Consider the following 18570-nt stretch of genomic DNA (forward strand, 5'->3'; position numbering starts at 1 on the left):
TCAGTCCCTCTTGGGCACGAGTTGTTACTTCATTTAAATCTTATAGCTGTTGTGGTGTTTTTATAGTTAAGGCCTTTGGGAACTGACATGTTCATTATCGTTTGATCAAAGTTCCATAATAAATAAAGATTAAAAAAAAAAAAAAACCCTTTTCCAGGCATAGATAAGTGACCATATAAATGTATACACAAATATTAGACAGGTGGTAATTTTTTTTTGACATTCATAAGTGCTTGTTATAGCCTAAATTGAATAAAGATATTTTGACTTTGACTTTGAGACCTTGCTAAAATGTTTTAATATGGTACAAAATCGATTGGTCGTTAAAAATATTATTCGTTATAAAAATAATCCTTCATAGGTAAGCAATATAAAACTATAATTCATTTTGCGGAGGTGACACTCTTTCCCGGCCCGGTTAATACCGGGATGGAAATACCGACCCTGTTTTTCGTGTACACGCCCATAGAAGCTCCTGTCAGTTTCTATGGGCGAGAACACAAAAACAGGGACGGTATTTCCATGTCGGTGTTATCCGGGCCGGGAAAGATTGTCACCCTTTTGCGGTAGCGTAAAATAAACAATCATAATGTCCACCCCTTCCAACACCAAATTAAAAAAGTACTTCAATTAACTAGTAATGTAACTAACAGATGGAAGTTTGTGGAAACTACTAAAAACAAAAAAACAAATACAACAAAACAAAATCAAAGAGCATCCTTCGACCGTGACAGGACTCGAACCTGCAATCTTCGGATCCGAAGTCCGACGCCTTATCCATTAGGCCACACGGTCGCTTGGTGGAAGGTGCGAAATTCCCGGCCAGTTCGCTAAGCATCATCCCTTAGTGATCCACCCCTTTGAATACGAATACGGAAGAATGGACAAGTTATTGGCCGTTCTCAAAAATGGATCGACAAGTACAGTCACCAGCACCAATATCTGACACAACAAGCGTGCATAAATATCTGATACGACTCTATTTCTAGGGCCGGAAGGACGTGTCAGATATTTTCGCACGCTCCGCTGTGGCAGATATTAATGCTGGTGACTGTACTGTTACACATGCTCGTTACTAAAGAGAAAGCATGCTAATGCTACTATTGAGGAAATTAAATTAGATGCTAGCATGTGTGTATAGGACACGTGCTACATACTATTAAGCATGCTTATTTAGTAGCATACTGGTACTTCAGGTACAGTCGAATTCATAAACTTACGAGTAAAAATTTGATCAAAAACATCTGAACACGACTCTATTGTTAACGGCGTAGAAGCGTGTTCAGATATTTTTGATCAAATTTTTGCTCATAAGTTTATGAACTTGACTGTATAAGCATGTGTCCTTCAATATTTTTAAGAAGAGTAAATTAAATTAATGGGTAGGTAGTTAAAGTTTTAAATAATTATTTTATTGTGTATCCATTTGATACCATCATAGAATATACATTTCTAAATAAAATACTATGCTTTGTAAAACGAAATATAATCATCAACTGGGCCTCTCACGGGTCCCTTACAAATCGGCATTACGCCATTCAAATTCCGCCTCTACTGGGCGTTCACAATGGGCATCCTTGCAACCCTAAAACCGACATCGCGGCGACCTGTCACCGTGGGCTATACCATGATTTCTTGTCATGGGATCACGGTTTTTGGGAAGCCACAGCAGCCCATGTACACCCGCAACGCGAAGCGTATCACAGATGTATTACCGGCCCTTTGAGGCACTAATAGGCTCATTAAAAAAAAACCCTAAGCTCCGGGAATAAGGAAGGAAGGAAGTACCGCTCCGGGAATAAGGAAGCAGAGGGCCTACTCCGAAATTCGAAAATCGAAGTTCGTATTGTACCGTCACTCTCGCTCTTGTATTAAATAGTATAAGTGTCAGAGGGACGGAACGACACGAACTTCGATTTTCGAATCGGAGTAGCCCCGTTGGTTCCATATTTTTGTCGCGCGTGGAAAAACTGCTTAAAGCGAACGGTGCTAGATTGCCAAAGATCGAGGTGATGAGGATGAAATTCTCTTTAGTAACAAATTACTAACTTAAATAGTGTGTGTTTGTATATTATCATAAGCTTGTCCTGAGATTCCTTTGACTTCCACTCCACCATTCTACGAGTACGCCATACACTAAAGATATACAAAAATGCAAATCTAACTCACCCATACTGCCCCTGTCCCGACCCTGGCGGCCCCCGCGGCCTCTGAAGACTCCTCGTCTCATGATAATACTGCGCCGCACTGTTCGGGTACTTGGGCGCCATCTTGCCATTCCCATTGGCGGCCATCTTGCCGGTACCCGCCATTTTGTGGCCGTTAGTTTTAGGCGTCAGTTTGTTGGCGCTCGTCGGGCGAGGCGGAGGCGGGTTGGAGGGACGCAGAGCGGAGGTGGGGCGCTCGCGGAGCGGCGCCGTGGAAGTAGTGCTGTTGTACTTTTCGTCGTTTTCGAATGGCTCGAAGGCGTAGTTTGTGTTCGCTGTAGAGTAGTCTTTCCAGGCTGCGTTGGGGATTAATTGGTCCTGGAAAAAAGAATCGCATTTTGTAGTGTTTATACATGTAGTATTTTTAATTATCCCAGCTTATATACGTTCCACTGCATACAGGCTTTCTCTCAGAATGAGAGGGCTTGCGTCGAAGTTTTCACGCGGGCCCTTTGCGGATTGGGAACTTTACACACACCATTGAATTGTTTCGCAGGTTTGTTGTCTTTTTGTGATGGCAGCGATCATAATGGTCGCGTTCTAAGACACGGTCCGGTCGCACGTGCAGCGTGGTCCCACCGGGAGACCAGCGCTGGCTCTCGAGCCGGCATCACGCTCAGGTGGGTCCGTTTCGTGACACTGATTTCCCCATCTGTATGTCGTTTTTGTAATCGTCTGTACTGTAAGTCAATGTCACGAATAAATGTATTTTCTTCCTTCTTTCTTTTTTTCTTTTAACGGGCAACATCACAGGCTCTATAGCCGTTTTACCGATGTTGGTCTGTCTGTGTCGTCTGCGATACATCGCGGCGGGCTGCAGGCTGCAGCGGCGCGCACACGCAGCACCACGTGCAGCCACGCGGTCGCCTACAGACCGGACAAAGCGCGCCTCGCCGCAGGACGGGGACGGCTGGACAACACCGCTGCTATGGTTATGACGGAGTGTGTATACCGTATACTGTACACCGACCTTGGTCCTCCCCTGGCGGCAGCAGCGCGCCCACGCGCCCTCCCAATACCGACCTTGGTCCTCCCCTGGCGGCAGCAGCGCGCCACGCGCCCTCCCAATACCGACCTTGGTCCTCCCTGGCGGCAGCAGCGCGCCCACGCGCCCTCCCAATACCGACCTTGGTCCTCCCCTGGCGGCTGCAGCGCGCCCACGCGCCCTCCCAATACCGACCTTGGTCCTCCCCTGGCGGCAGCAGCGCGCCCACGCGCCCTCCCAATACCGACCTTGGTCCTCCCCTGGCGGCAGCAGCGCGCCCACGCGCCCTCCCAATACCGACCTTGGTCCTCCCCTGGCGGCAGCAGCGCGCCCACGCGCCCTCCCAATACCGACCTTGGTCCTCCCCTGGCGGCAGCAGCGCGCCCACGCGCCCTCCCAATACCGACCTTGGTCCTCCCCTGGCGGCAGCAGCGCGCCCACGCGCCCTCCCAATACCGACCTTGGTCCTCCCCTGGCGGCAGCAGCGCGCCCACGCGCCCTCCCAATACCGACCTTGGTCCTCCCCTGGCGGCAGCAGCGCGCCCACGCGCCCTCCCAATACCGACCTTGGTCCTCCCCTGGCGGCAGCAGCGCGCCCACGCGCCCTCCCAATACCGACCTTGGTCCTCCCCTGGCGGCAGCAGCGCGCCCACGCGCCCTCCCAATACCGACCTTGGTCCTCCCCTGGCGGCAGCAGCGCGCCCACGCGCCCTCCCAATACCGACCTTGGTCCTCCCCTGGCGGCAGCAGCGCGCCCACGCGCCCTCCCAATACCGACCTTGGTCCTCCCCTGGCGGCAGCAGCGCGCCCACGCGCCCTCCCAATACCGACCTTGGTCCTCCCCTGGCGGCAGCAGCGCGCCCACGCGCCCTCCCAATACCGACCTTGGTCCTCCCCTGGCGGCAGCAGCGCGCCCACGCGCCCTCCCAATACCGACCTTGGTCCTCCCCTGGCGGCTGCGGTAGAGCGTGCAAGCGGCCTGCAGCAGCGCGACCAGCAGCAGCGCGCACACGCAGCCCACCACCACGTACAGCTTGGTGGCCGCCAGACCGAAGAACGACCGCGCGTTGCCTTCCGGCGAGGGGGGCGGCTGCGGCTGCCCTTGCGTCGACATCACTAACGACAAACATTCACAACAGGTTATTCATTGAACATATTGTTGATGAGAAGACGAACACCGCTAAATCCAAGTGAAACTGGGAAGGACATGTCTGCCGGATGCATTCGGATCGCTGGGCCAAAATCACCACTGATTGGGTGCCATGCTAGGGGCAGCGGAGCAGAGGTAGGCCTGAAAGGAAGCGGCGGGACTGGCAACGTTTTACCGAAGCCAGAGGCGAGTGGAAGGAGAAAAGGAAGGCTTTTACGGCAATGACGGCCACAATGGTCCCACCGGAAGACCAACGCTAGCTCTTGAGCAGGCATTATGCTGAGGTGGGTCCATTTCGTGAACAGTAACTTATACACTGTTTTCTTTGTCTGTCTTTTATGTAATTATTTCAAGTCACTGTTTCGAATAAACGTATTTTCTTTCCTTCTTTCTTTCTTCTTTCTTTCGTTACCCAACAGTGCACCCAGTACCACAGTACCCAACACTGCATAAACTATATTTAAAAAAAAACATAGGTACTCAAGTTAACAAGTTAATTTGGAAAACTCCGCAGCGGCTTTTCGTCCAAAAACTCCTCAATGCCTCAAGTCGAAAGTCTAATAAGTGCGTGTTGCCAATGATTACATATGGATCCGACACTTGGTGCTTCACTATACGCCTTATCAATGCTCAAAGTTACTACTCAGCGAGCTATGGAGAGAGCATTAGATATATTCAAAATACTCACGACTCTGCGGCTCAAACAACAAGAACTCCGGGTCCACGTTCAGATTTCCCACCCTCCCCTGCGCGAGAGTGTCGCGCACCACGCGCTCCCAGCGCTGCCTGCTGTCTCGCTCGCTCTCGTCGCGCTCAGCGGGTGCGAGCGAGCGCGCGCTAGAGCCTTCGATTAAATTCGTGTCGATGCTCTTGAGAGTGAGATCAGCTATTATGGCTTTGGTCTCGTTTCTGGAAAGAAAATTAATCATAATTTAATGTAATTTGAAACACACAAGATGAGCATTTCAAATTGGTATAGGTACAGAGACGTGGTGCTCTGAGTTGTTCAGCGAGCTATGAAGAGGGCTATGCTCGGATTTTCTTTATGGGAACGAAACAGAAATGAAGAGACTGGAGAAGATCACCATAGCCAAGCGATTAGATAAGCCATAGCCAAGTGAATTAGCTCGTTGAAGTGACAATGGGCAGGCCATATAGGATAGCTGAAAAGTTCTCGAATGGAGACCGCGGATCGGCAAGCGCAGCATAGGACGTCCATCAACATGATGGACGGATGATCTGATAAAATAATTGATTGAATAAAGATATTTTGACTTTTAAAGCCGCGTGTTCAAGGCGGATGCCGCTGCCAACCGAAGCAACTGGAGGTCTATGGGGGAGACGTCCACTGTTGTGTTGTTCAGCCTCCCCTTTAGAACGTAACAATGAACAGCTTGCCACTAGCACCACAAGTTGCCACAACTCCCACGATGTCGTCCGGTTCGTTAAGTATCCTCGAGAACCTTTATTGAGACTAACTTGGAAACCCCTCGTTACTCTGACAACCTAGTACTTGAAGGCGACTCACTGCATGAATCCGTTGAGCTGCAGCCCGTGGTACCCCTTAATGTTGGCCACTTCTTTGCTGAGGCTGTCGACGACTTGTCTCTTGAGGTCCTCGTATTCCTGCGAGCCTGGTGCGGGAGTCTTGAAGCTGTCGGCGAGCCCCGTGATGCGGATCAGCATTGTGTACGCGGTCTGTCCGGGGAGAACTGCCTCGGTCGTGGATTCTTCTTCCGCAGGTTCTGGAATAGAGGTTAATTGAAATTAGGTTCTAGAGGACTTAGAAAGATGTGCTTGGAGAAGATAGACTAAGATGAAAGGGAAAATTAATGTGAAGAGGTCTCTCTTGGGTCGAATAAGGCTTCTTTTCCACCAGAGATGTGCAAGGATGCGAGGACTGCATTTGTCATGAACCAATAGAAACGTTTTATTTACCTGTCCTCGCTCAGCGCGGCTCTATAAAATGACTAGCGGAGCGAGAATAGCTAAATGAAGCGTTTTTATTGCATAACCGACACATTCCTCGCAACGCATCTTCACAACCTCTGGTGGAAACACAGCTTAAGTTTGGAACGATTTTACCAGACTGCTTGATGAAGTGTTATGTTTTTTTCAACGTATCTCTTGTGCTCTCTATACTCACCAGGCCCGCAAGGCTTGATGCACACTCTGTGCTCGGACACTATCGGCGTGTGCGCATGTTTGCTGGTGCGCTTGTTGACGGGGTCGAAGCCGCCGCCGTGCGGGATGAACATCATGTACAGACACTGTGTGTCTGTGAACGACAGGTCCTGGAAACAATAGTACATTATTGAAGAGGTATATTTTTAATACAAGTTTTTTGCTGACTGTACTTTCTATTGACTGTACTCGCACTGTCACCGAAACTAATTCTGTATTAAATTTCAAGTCAATGCTATTAACCGTTGAGGAGTTCCGTCTTACGGAGACGATCCTGAACGTATTTTCACCGGACTTACATAAGTATGCCTCACGTCAAATTGACCACTGAAGTGGGTCAAATTTGACGTGCAAGATTTGATTACACAGAGACAATGGGATAGGTGAAAATAAATATAAGCTTGTAAAAAAGCTGTGATAGCTGGTTTTGACCTATATGGTCTCTGAAGCAGAGTGTTATGTGTTTGAGCTCGGGCTTGCTCTGAATTTTTCCGAATGTATAAGCAAAAATACATTTAAAATTTACCATGAGGAAACCTTGTACACAATTGTGAAGAAATTCAAAAACCACAAAAATGTGTGTGAATTTCCCAATACGCACGCGTGGTAAAGCCCAAGCCTTCTCATTATGAGAGATCTGTGTTCTGGAGCCGGACGTATATAGACCGAGATGAGATGATGTGCACCCAAGACAGCGCAGCATAGGACGTCCACCAACGAGATGGACGAACGACCTGGTCAAAGCCGCGGGTTCACGATGGACGCAGGCCGCTTCCAACCAAAGCAACCAGAGGTCTATGGCGGGTGTCCAACAGGAGACGTCGTTTTACCATTTGTTTTTGTCACACAGTATAAGACGAGGGTAGAAAGAGATTAATGCGACCGCGAGCGTCAGCGCGTTTGACAAAACGGCCTCAAGTCTATAACGCTTTCGGCCTCAGATGCTTACCTTTGAGTCTTTAGTGTCCCGTTTCCGCACGAAGCTGAGCGTGGTGACGCCGTCTATGATGCTGCCGGCTTCCTTGCTGATGTCCTGGTGCGCGTCCACTCTTGGGGCCGCGTACCCCGACACCCACGTGTCCATGATGAACGGCCGCGAAGACCGAGGGTCCACCCACCCGATGATGGCGTCCGTTTGGGACTGAGAGACAACCAAACTCCGTTCAATACGATACGAGTAATTTTATAATTTTGTTTTGAAAAAAATACTTTGTGCAAAGATTCTTGTGGCGCATTCCTCTTGGACTTGATGGTCTTTTTGAAAGTTTTGGTAGAAACACTTTCGAAAAAAGTGACAGTGATGTAAAAGAGCCCATTGCTGTAGAATAAACTTTTTGATTTTTGTGTTTGAGAACCGGAATAGGCCAGAAGCCGAGGTAGCTTAATGGTTTGACATTATGACCTCTCAAGCAGAGGGTCGTGGGTTCGAACCGGGGCTCGCACTTCGGAGTTCTTCGGAATTTATGTGCGAAACTACAATTGAACGATGCATATTTTGTTACATATTTCAAATTCATTTAACTAGGTCAATATGAAACGAACTAAACTAAGTAAGCTAATTTGATCTTAGTCTAGTCTAGCCTGAATTGACAAAAAAAAATATCAATATTTCAAAAGCATCTATACGATGTAACCAACTACAAAGGATTATTTAATAACTAGCTTTTGCCCGCGGCTTCGCCTGCGTGGAATTCGGTTATCGCGCGCTGTTCCCTCGGGAACTGTGCATTTTTTCGGGATAAAAAGTAGCTTTTTTTTTATTTAACTGGATGGCAAACGAGCAAGTGGGTCTCCTAATGATAAGAGATCACCACCGCCCATAGACACCTGCAACACCACGGGGATTGCAGATGCGATGCCAACCTAGAGGCCTAAGATGGGATACCTCAAGTGCCAGTAATTTCACCGGCTGTCTTACTCTCCACGCCGAAACACAACACTGCAAGCACTGCTGTTTCACGGCAGGATTAGCGAGCAAGATGGTGGTAGCAATCCGGGCGGACCTTGCACAAGGTCCTACCACCTGCAAAAAGCTATGTCACTCTCTGGTCAAAAATCACGTCGATCCGTCGCTAAATTTCGACGTGAAAGACGGATAAACATACACACAAACATACAAACACACACACTTTTGCATTTAAAATATTAGTATAAAGAATGAATTTTGTACGCTTTGCTTAAAGGAGCCCCGCAAAGCGAAGCTTCTACACCTCTTTGGCACTCACCATTCTCTTATCATTGCTGAACCCAATCCCAGTCCAGGTCTTGGTATCTTTGGTGAGGATGGTGAACCGCACGGAGTCTTTCCCCCTCTTCTGCCCGAGGTACTCCCAGCTGGCGTGGTAGTCACAAGAGTTGTTGCCCAACTCGCAGTTGGCGGGCAGCTTGAAGTAGCCGCCGCACTTGTTCGGGAGGGGCAGGATGCCGCCGAGAGACGCGGATTTTGTTTCTTCTGTAAAATAGAAAGGGTAAATATAAACCTACAAGCAGTTCACCTTTTCGATACTAGATGGCGGTAGGGTACATGCACAATTGCTTTATTATGCCTCTCTACAGAGTTCACTCTGGGCATGTAGCTCGTACTCGGGTAATAAAAGCGCTGTTTGTGTGCGTGTGTGAGATTGTAACTACCTATCATAGAAAATATCACAAAAAGGCCACTTGTTATTTGATATTCCAAGGGCATCGACATGTAAGTAGGTACATACACACATACTCCTGTTAAATCCCAAAGTCTCAAGAGTCTCAACCGCTAAGAGTTACATGAAATTTATCAAAGGTGTTCTTCTTACAACATAAATCAATAGGTAGGTACTTACAGTGTTGGATCATGCAAGTCAGAATTTCAATTCACCTGACTTTCAACTTAAGGCCCGACTACACGTAGCAATATGCATGCGCAAACGGCTTGTGCAAATATTAGCGCAAAAATTCCATTTGTGCGGTATACCGTGTTGCCGTCTTAACGCACATGCTTGCTTGAGCAAATTGGAATTTGCGCATGATTGAGCGTGTAGCAGGAACCTAAGGTGCAAGACTTACCAAAGAAGTTAATCTTAGCCACCCCCCTCTGCCCCCCATGGCCGTGGTACTTCAGCTCGTCCTGCCGGTAGAAGTCCTTGACAGCGGCTTTCCCCTGCTCGAGGCCGGAGGGCGGCGCGTGCCGGTACTGGCCCGGCTCCTGGCCGCGCGCCCAGATCACGTGCATCACGTCGTCCACGATTGAATGGTCTGTTGGCTCTTTTGCCTGCAGAAAAGTCAAAGTCAAAGTTTTCGTGCTCGTAAACTTCGAGTTTAAGATGGATCTAGGCGACATAAAATGACTTTTTATGCTCTAGTGTATAAAGTTAAATCTTCGTCTAAAAATAGTTTTATATTTTTTCAACAAATCGTAATTTACATTAATAAATAAACAAAATTAATAACCCAGTAAGTGAAGAATTGTTTTCACTGTTCTTATTTAGTTTCCTCGCAATCAAAGTGCAAAAGTGTGAACATCACGGGTAGAATGGCTCGGTTTATGCTCATATTGTACAATCTACTATTGATTCTGACAACACGTAACAGTAGTCAAAGTCAACGTATCCACGATCCTCTGCTGGAGAGGCCATAGATCAAACCACAAGGCCACTACGGCTTTTCATATTAGTCTGTAAAAGCTCCATACCTGCAACTTCCTCCTGAACATGATGGTGGTGACGCCATTCTCCTCGAAGCCTGAAGCTGCCGTGATGTCATCGTGGCCCCCCCAGAACGTGTCCACGCGCGGCGTCGACCTGCGAATGGTACAGTTAGTGCCGTCATTGAATCCTGAACCACGAGGCCATATTCTCGCATTTATTATTTCTTTCTTTTTAACGGTGTAAGATGGTGACAGAAAGAGATGGTGAAAGCGGATGTTTCCCGTTCGTCCGATCAGTCGACCAGTTAATCGACCTGGAATCGGATGGTATTTATTTTTTTGCGATGGCAAAAGCCCGTGCGTTGGTTAGACAATAAGGCCTACGGTTTCCACCTCGAACAGAGCGGACTCATTAAGGACTTAATATAACTAAACTGTATTCAATACAAGTACGTGGGCGACCGAGCTTTGCTCGAGCTTAAACTCGTTAATAAGCGTTTTCCCAGAGATAAGACCAAGCTAGATCGATTTATCATCCCCGAAAACCCGTCAGAGCCGTTTCCGAGATCCCCAAAATATATATATATATACAAGAATTATTGCTCATTTAAAGGTATTAGAATAAGCATATTTAGCAAAACTCTTTTATATGAATAGAAACTATAGTACGACAATGTGTCTCTTGGAACTTACCAAAGTCACATTCTAAGATTCAAATAAAAATGTTAATTTACCTATCTCTAGTGTAATAGTCCAACACTCTGTGATAGTTCCCTCTGGCAGTGCCGATTACTATATCAGTGCAGTCCATGGGGTTAAAGTCGAATTTAGGCACGTACTCGTGAGCAGGGAAGTGACCTGGAAACGAAGTATAAGCAAATTAACAATGCAACTCTAATATAAGACGTCCCGCGAAAAAGTATCCAAATCATATAGTATCCGGGTTTTTAGCAGCTTTCTAATTAACTTTTTAAAATTCTACCTTCGAGATGTGATGTGAATCATAGCTTCTAAACAAGTATCTATTGCAGCAAAAATTAAAAAAGGAAAACTAATACAAGTAAATTCCACTGACGCTTATTCTTGAGGCATTTTGTGGATATTTATGTAGGCATCAAAAAGACAGTTTATATTTGATTTCTATATAAAAAGCACAAGTAAACGATCAGAACAATTAAGAATCTTAGTATGAAACAGATATCCCAGAGGGTTAAATATTTACAGAGGTAATTACAAGAGAAAATTAGTAAGAATCGGTAGTAAAAGTAGTGATTTCTATAAAAGAAAAGAAAATTGAAATCTGTGTACAGAATCTTTAAACAGGCAAACAAGAACCTGAAACAAAGATCATCCTTCTAAATGTTAATAAAAAACTCAGAAATGAACACACACCTTATTAAAACGTCAAGAAAAAGGAAGGAAAGGAGAGGGAAATAAGAGGAAAAAGGTGAAGCATAGGCCAAGCTTGGCGAAGCAAAGCTTTAGAAAAATAGAAGCCTACTACAAAACATAGGTATTTTGTATGTCGTGTCCCTGACAACATACTAAAAAGGCACTTAGTACTTACTGCCACTGTCATGGTGGTTTTTGGCATTCTAAAAACAGACGAAGTCAATTTACAAGTGCTAGTTACAGACAATAACGTTCATGCATTACGTTAGTCACCTTAAACCTCCGTGATAAATTGCTGTACAGAACATATAAAAACATTCAATAGCAATCATTGTAATCATGTACGAGTAGGTACAACTTAATTCCGGTTACAAAAAGTGTTTGAAGTCAATGTGGCCGGCAATTAATAAATGAAATCGTAGAAACAAAGGTCCTATCTAAAGGTCTAAAAGAAAGATTCAAATGTTTGCTATAGAATGTTTTAACTGTGCAAAGCTAGTGCGTTACCTGCTTCTTCTTTAAGTCCTTTCACTAGCAAAGTCTCGCGATCCGGTTCAGCTTTGGGTTCGGGGGTTGGTTCCGGTTCAGATTTAGGTTCCGGACTAGGTTCAGGTTCTGTTTCGGGTTCAGGTGATGGTTCGGGTTCTGATTTTGGTTCTGGTTCAGATTTAGGTTCTGGACTAGGTTCTGGTTCTGATTTAGGTTCAGGAGTGGGTTCAGGTAGAACATTAAGCTCGGCTTTAATTTTGGGATTAGGAATGGGTTTTGTTTTAGGTTCTGATTTGTTTGGTTCTGGAGAAGGCTCTGGCTCTGACTTTGGTTCAGGGGAAGGTTCCGGTTCAGATTTAGGCTCTGGAGTCGGTTCGGGTTCTGATTTTGGTTCGGGAGTAGGTTCTGGTAGAGCATTAAGTTCGGCCTTAATTTTGGGATTAGGAATGGATTTTGTTTTAGGTTCTGAGGTAGGTTCGGGCTCCGCTTTAGGTTCTGAAGTTGGTTCAGGCTCAGACTTAGGTTCAGGTTCGGGTTTAGGTTCAGCTGTAGGTTCGGGTTCCGCTTTTGGTTCAGCTGTAGGTTCTGGTTCTGCTTTTGGTTCAGCTGTAGGTTCAGGTTCAGCCTTAGGTTCTAGGATAGTATCAGTAACAGACTTAGGTTCAGGGGAAGGCTCAGGTTCTGCTTTAGGTTCAACGTTAGTTTCTGGTTCAGGTTTAGATTCAACAGTAGGTTCAGAAGTGGGTTCAGGTGTGGTCACAGGTGGTGGAGTAGTTGGAGTAGTAGAAGTTACTCTCTTAGACTTTGGTACAAATTTAGACCTATTTTTTGGTAAAGGCTTAGGTTCTAAGGATGGTACGGGATTGTCTAGCTTATGGTCATGTACAGAGGACGAGGTTTCCACATCTGTAAAGTAAAGGTGACCATGCGATATCGTGCGAGGCAGTTGACAGCGTAAATATTTTACAGGCTTTCGGGAATTTTACGAGACGTTTTTGTTAAGCGTGATTACTTCAATGAGCTGTAGTTGCAGCGAACACAAAATGCTATGAACCTCGCTCACAGCATTTTTTGTGGTGAATCAGCTCGTCCAATAAGAATGCAAAATAAATGTTTGAGGAACGCGAATTTTCGGCAAAGCGCCAACTATTAATTGTCTTCTACAATTGCAAGCAAAATTATGTGTTAGGTATTTGATATAATCTATGCCTGTCTAAGATTATGTACGCCACCTGGCATCACTTATATATATAAACGATCTGATTGTTTTGTATTTACTAAGATTCACTTATTTTATTGAATAAAATACCCAAAAGTCTGCCAAAATGTGCACGAGTTAAAACATTTTTGCTGTTCATTTTCATATAATATATTTACATTAGTGTTTTTAAATTTTAGTCGTGGTGTGCGAGGCTTGCACTGTGTGTGTAAAGTGCCATTAAATTTGAATCCAACTAATGTAGTCCAGTGTAAAATTAGATAAATTTTGACACATTAAAGTTATATAGAACAGAAAAGTGTTCAAAATTATCCATATTCTTTCATTGGTTATACCGTGTAGTGCTTTTAATATGTTTTACTTACTTTCTTCAGTATCTCGTTTGCGACGACCTTTAAGAAAAAAAGAATTATTGTATTGTTACAAAACAAGACAAATCTATGTTTTCCCAATGTCAATAAAAAATATTAATTGAATATTAAGAAAGTAAGTAATTTAAGAAAAGGGTTTACCTTTAGAACTCGATACTTTGTATGATACGCTAGTCTTTACTGTGACATCATCACCAAGATTCTTAAAGTCAATGCCATCTAATGAATGCATAGCGACTCTTTTATTCCTATTGTCAGATTCTGATAATCTCGTTGTGGTTTCTGGTTCAGAAGTTGGTTCTGGTTTTGGTTCAGCGGATGGCTCTGGCTCGGCTTTTGGTTCCGCTGTCGGTTCTGGTTCCGCTTTCGGTTCTGCACTTGGTTCCGGTTCTGCCTTTGGTTCTGCGGAAGGTTCAGGTTCTGCCTTTGGTTCTGCGGAAGGTTCTGGTTCTGCCTTTGGTTCAGCGCTAGGTTCCGGTTCGGATTTCGGTTCTGGACTTGGTTCAGGCGCCGTGTTCGGCTCTGACTTTGGTTCTGGTACAGGCAATGGTTCAGGATTTGGTGTGCTTGCTAGTAATAGTAAATTAATGGTTTTAATTTTCTTTGATTTCTCTGTTAAATGTAAAGAACTCACAATAGCCAAAAGTTTAGGTGAATTTAAACTTACTTTTATCTGCAAGAGGAGGTCCTAAAACCGGGAAGTTTTTGCACTCTTTCGTCAAGCCACTTGGCCTCCAACCGATAGCTGAAATATAAATTTAGAAAACTTAGTTCCCGCAGGACAGTTGTAACTTCTAAGTGGTACGAGTATGTACATCTGTACGATGATGTACGATGTACATGAGTTGTTACAAGTTTATGGAGCTACTTAAGTATTATATGATTTGTCGCAAACACATGCAAATATAAAACTAGTGTAGTGTATCCCATGTACAAGTTGCTTATAATGTATATTAAACAATGTCATTCAAATTTAATATTCTTGAATTGAATAATAGGCTTTAGTTGACAAAAACTTATACAATTCATGTTTAAATTCTATAATGCAGTTTTTTTTATTTGACTGGATGGCAAACGAGCAAGTTTTCAAAATTATTTTATCAATTATTAGATTTTTCGTAGCGTCTGTAGTTCTTTTATTATAACAAAACATTCATTGCAGGTGGTAGGACCTTGCTCGCTAATCCTGCCGTGAAGCAGCAGTGCTTGCACTGTTGTGTTTCGTGATGGAGAGTAAGACAGTCGGTGAAATTACTGGCACTTGAGGTATCCCATCTTGGGCCTCCAGGTTGGCAACGCATCTGCAACACACCCCTGGTGTTGCAGATGTTTATGGGCGGTGGTGATCTCTAACCATCAGGAGACCCACCTGCTCGTTTGCCACCCAGTCGAATAAAAAAAATATACATGATATTTCTCACATAAGTGACACATTACAGATTATAATTATCTATAATGGAAAATTTGACAGTATAGTGTTTGGGTGTGTATGTCTGTTACTCCTTAACGCTAAAACGACTGGACGGATTTTGATGAAATTTGGTATGTAGGCTACTTTTGTCCCGATATTCCCACGGGAATGGGATAGAACCTCTAAATTTCATCCGATTTAGAGTAATGAAATTCAGTACAGTTCTCTATAACGATGTAATTTTTGAGAAATTCCAGGGGAATTTTATAAAATCCCATAAATTCGATTAAACTGATGGATCTTATGATTTAGGCGTGCGAAGCTGCGAGTAAACAATAGTGGTATAAAGGCGTGTACTGACCAGCGTAGGAAGTCCCGTTGACGATCATGACGACTTCCAGCTCCTGTTCGTGCGGCACCACGCGCCAGTACAAGCTGAACAGCGGCGACAGCTCGCGCCGACTGTACTTCTCCAGGGACAGAGAACGGTCCTTCCAGGGGGACTCTGGGGGGAGACGAATATATTCATTTAACCCTTGAGTTGACAAAATAAGAATTTAAAAATAGAAATAGTCGCCTAAAAATTAATATTATATATATATTTATTTTAATGCACCCTTTTCCGGGAAACCTCGTCTATTTTATTTAAGGTATTTATTCGTGTGCTGGTCACTGCAGTGTCCTAGTAGTTCAGATCATTAATTTTATATCTTTAACAAAAAAACATTAAATTTATGTATGTAGCACCTAGACAGCACGATGTCATCCATCGGGCACTGGGACATTTACCTTAGTCTCTCTTACTCAATCTTCACACAACGGGACGATACTCACTCTTATTGCACCCCTTTCCATAAAACCCGTGCGGGCAATAGCACATCTTGGTGGGCGCTTCAGTAGCCTGTATATCGACGCATTTCCCCCGCAGACCGCAGTCGTTGTCCTCCGAACACTCGTCGCTGAACTGGCAGCGTGCGCCGGAGTACATCTTGTTGCATTTGCAGCGGCCGAGGATGTGGAAACCGTGGCCCGAACACGTCTCGTGGTAGTCCTTGCCTGGAAATGTAGATGGCGTTGGTTGTAAAGAGGAATGATAGATGATGGTAGTTGTAGCAGGGATTGATAGATGGCGTTAAATGTAGTGGAAAATGGTAGACGGCGTTGATTATGAATTATAATCTACTATAGTCACTCGTAGAAAAGAGGATCAGAAAACAAAAAATCTAGTTTTTTTTTCAAATTGTTGTTGCTTTATTATTACAGCTTTCCTGCACTCACGGCATTATTTATCAGGACCACATCTATAATCTACTATTTCTCACCGCATTGTTATATTGCAAGGCCAAATACATGCATAATTTAATATTATTATCATTGCATTACATTACAATAACAAATATTTATTTTAACCCTAATCACACACACTCAAAATTAGCTCTTATTTCTTTCTCATAAAGGTTTGTGCGCTTTGCATTTAGCTAATGCAAAGATTGCAAAGCTTCCAAAGCAAACATCATCAGCCGTCAAAATATTTACATTTAATTACTGGTAACATTCTTGCTGTGCCCTTGATTTTTATTGAGCTAATTATAATACAAATTGCTTTGATTCGTACTTTAGTTATTTTTGGTTGCGAGTTCAGCTTCTCACAACTTCGTGCCGGAACATTTGTTGTTGTTTTTTTAGAAAAATATGGCGCTGTCCATTGGAGGAGAATTTTGCCAGTGTCTAGTAGGTTTTGCCGTTGTACGGTAAAAAAAAAACTAGAAAACGAAACATGTGACGTAATGGTTGATGAACGATGATTCGTACTTTAGTTATTTTTGGTTGCGAGACCAGCTCCTCGAGAAACTCGAAGTTCGTATCGTACCGTCCCTCTCGCTCTCGTATTAAATAGTATAAGTGTCAGAGGGACCGCACGACACGAACTTCGAGTTTCGAGTTTCGTAGTAGCCCGAAGTATCTCACAACTTCGTGACGAAACATTTGCGTTCGTTTTTAACACATCTGTCAAAATTTGACAACTGACAGCTGTCAAACCGATCACTCTTTTTTTATCAAAGAGACCAAGGCACAAAACCTATTAATCACACGAAACGTGTGGTTTGCCGAAACAAAGTTTCAATTTATTTTTACAAAAAAACGGCAAGAGAAAAAATATATAATATGGACCATCCTATAAAACTTAAGGTATCCAATTGAATAAAGACTTTGACTGGTGTATAAACTTACGCTGCAGTATGTCGATGTCTGCGCAGGACCAGAACCGGTAGGTATCCCCCCACTCGCCGGCCTCTCGCTGGAGCTGCAGCGTACAGTTCTCACACGTGAAGTCACCGGGCAGGCGGACCTCGTACTTTTGTGCGCTGGAACAGATCGTCATCACCATCAACTTCATCTTCTTCATCATCATCTTCATCTTCTTCTTCACCATCATCGTCATCAACATCATCATCATCATCAACAACAACAATAATGAGGGTTTGGGACTCGCGCTTGGCAGGTTTCTTAAATACCTACTGTGTATATACAGTCAAGTGCAAAAATATGTATCTATTCGAAGATATTATGTTACCACAGCTTTATTACGTGGGAATAATATTCTGTGGTACATTTCAGGTGGTAGGACCTTGTGCAAGGTCCGCCCGGATTGCTACCACCATCTTGCTCGATTATCCTGCCGTGAAGCATAGCGTGGAGAGTAAGACAGCCGGTGAAATTACTGGCACTCGAGGTATCTCATCTTAGGCTTCTTTAATAGGTTGGCAACGCATTGCAATACCCCTAGTGTTGCAGATGTTTATGGGCGGTGGTGATCTCTTACCATCAGAGTACCCACTTGCTCGTTTGCCAGCAAGTCGAATAAAATTTTTTTTTGATAGATTAGATAAGTCCATATTTTTGCACTCAACTGTAGGTAAGTACCTGGCATAATAAGACTAAGTAAAGTAGTTTCAATAGTTGCTAAATTGCAAAAATTAACTTAGCACACATGAAACACAGAGCAGGGATGGGGAAACTGCGGCCCGCGGGCCATCTCCGGCCCGCGGAGTCTTGAAATCCGGCCCGCGACCATCAAACAAAAATCAAGAGAAGATTTCGTATTGTTACAAAATTTCATTCTCATTGGCAATGGCCAAATTAGTGTTTCAGAAAATACATACCAATATTTTTATTTCAGTAAAATAGCCAAAAATGCAACAACTTGGCCCGCCATATATTTCGTTAGTATAATATTGGAACGCGAAGGAAAAAGTTTCCCCATCCCTGCTTTAGAGCGTGCGGTATTTCCCCCACGTCGATTATTCCACGTGCGAGCGAGTAAGCAAGAAGAATAATTTTAGGAAATCCCCGACTATGCTTTTTGCTTTTAAACATGGACGACTAAGGTAACCTTAACCTTAAAAAAACATACATTTAAATATTGCTGACGTAATCATAATCCAGATCCCTCGTCACCCGTCCCCCGTGTCATCAAAAATAAAGTTATAGGTATTTGAATGACTGCCAATACAAAAAAACTTACGTAGCATCATCTCG

General features: G+C 44.2%; 1 protein-coding gene and 1 non-coding gene across 4 annotated transcripts in view; both read right to left on the minus strand.

The window, feature by feature from the left end:
- The window catches only part of LOC141440520 (uncharacterized), a 103265-nt gene that overhangs the window by 4368 nt on the left and 80327 nt on the right, over positions 1-18570 (minus strand). For 2 of the 3 annotated variants that reach the window (XM_074105056.1, XM_074105058.1), the window contains exons 5-22: positions 18557-18570; positions 17263-17396; positions 15865-16086; positions 15392-15535; positions 14287-14364; positions 13761-14189; positions 13614-13640; positions 12048-12935; positions 10883-11006; positions 10194-10302; positions 9569-9773; positions 8752-8978; positions 7476-7667; positions 6489-6636; positions 5871-6087; positions 5031-5251; positions 4130-4308; positions 2170-2525 (exon numbers count right to left, since the gene is read on the minus strand). The exon at positions 18557-18570 is cut by the window's right edge and continues 84 nt beyond it. In XM_074105056.1, the coding sequence (XP_073961157.1) occupies positions 2170-2525; positions 4130-4308; positions 5031-5251; positions 5871-6087; positions 6489-6636; positions 7476-7667; positions 8752-8978; positions 9569-9773; positions 10194-10302; positions 10883-11006; positions 12048-12935; positions 13614-13640; positions 13761-14189; positions 14287-14364; positions 15392-15535; positions 15865-16086; positions 17263-17396; positions 18557-18570 (3914 nt within the window). The remainder of the gene's footprint in view (positions 1-2169; positions 2526-4129; positions 4309-5030; positions 5252-5870; positions 6088-6488; positions 6637-7475; positions 7668-8751; positions 8979-9568; positions 9774-10193; positions 10303-10882; positions 11007-12047; positions 12936-13613; positions 13641-13760; positions 14190-14286; positions 14365-15391; positions 15536-15864; positions 16087-17262; positions 17397-18556) is intronic. The other variant, XM_074105059.1, reaches the window with a different exon arrangement.
- On the minus strand, positions 723-795 carry TRNAR-UCG (transfer RNA arginine (anticodon UCG)). The gene has a single exon. It is a non-coding gene; the product is annotated as a tRNA-Arg (tRNA).

Source organism: Choristoneura fumiferana, chromosome 22 (genome assembly GCF_025370935.1).
Source record: "Choristoneura fumiferana chromosome 22, NRCan_CFum_1, whole genome shotgun sequence".
In the NCBI taxonomy this organism is placed as follows: Eukaryota; Metazoa; Arthropoda; class Insecta; order Lepidoptera; family Tortricidae; genus Choristoneura; species Choristoneura fumiferana.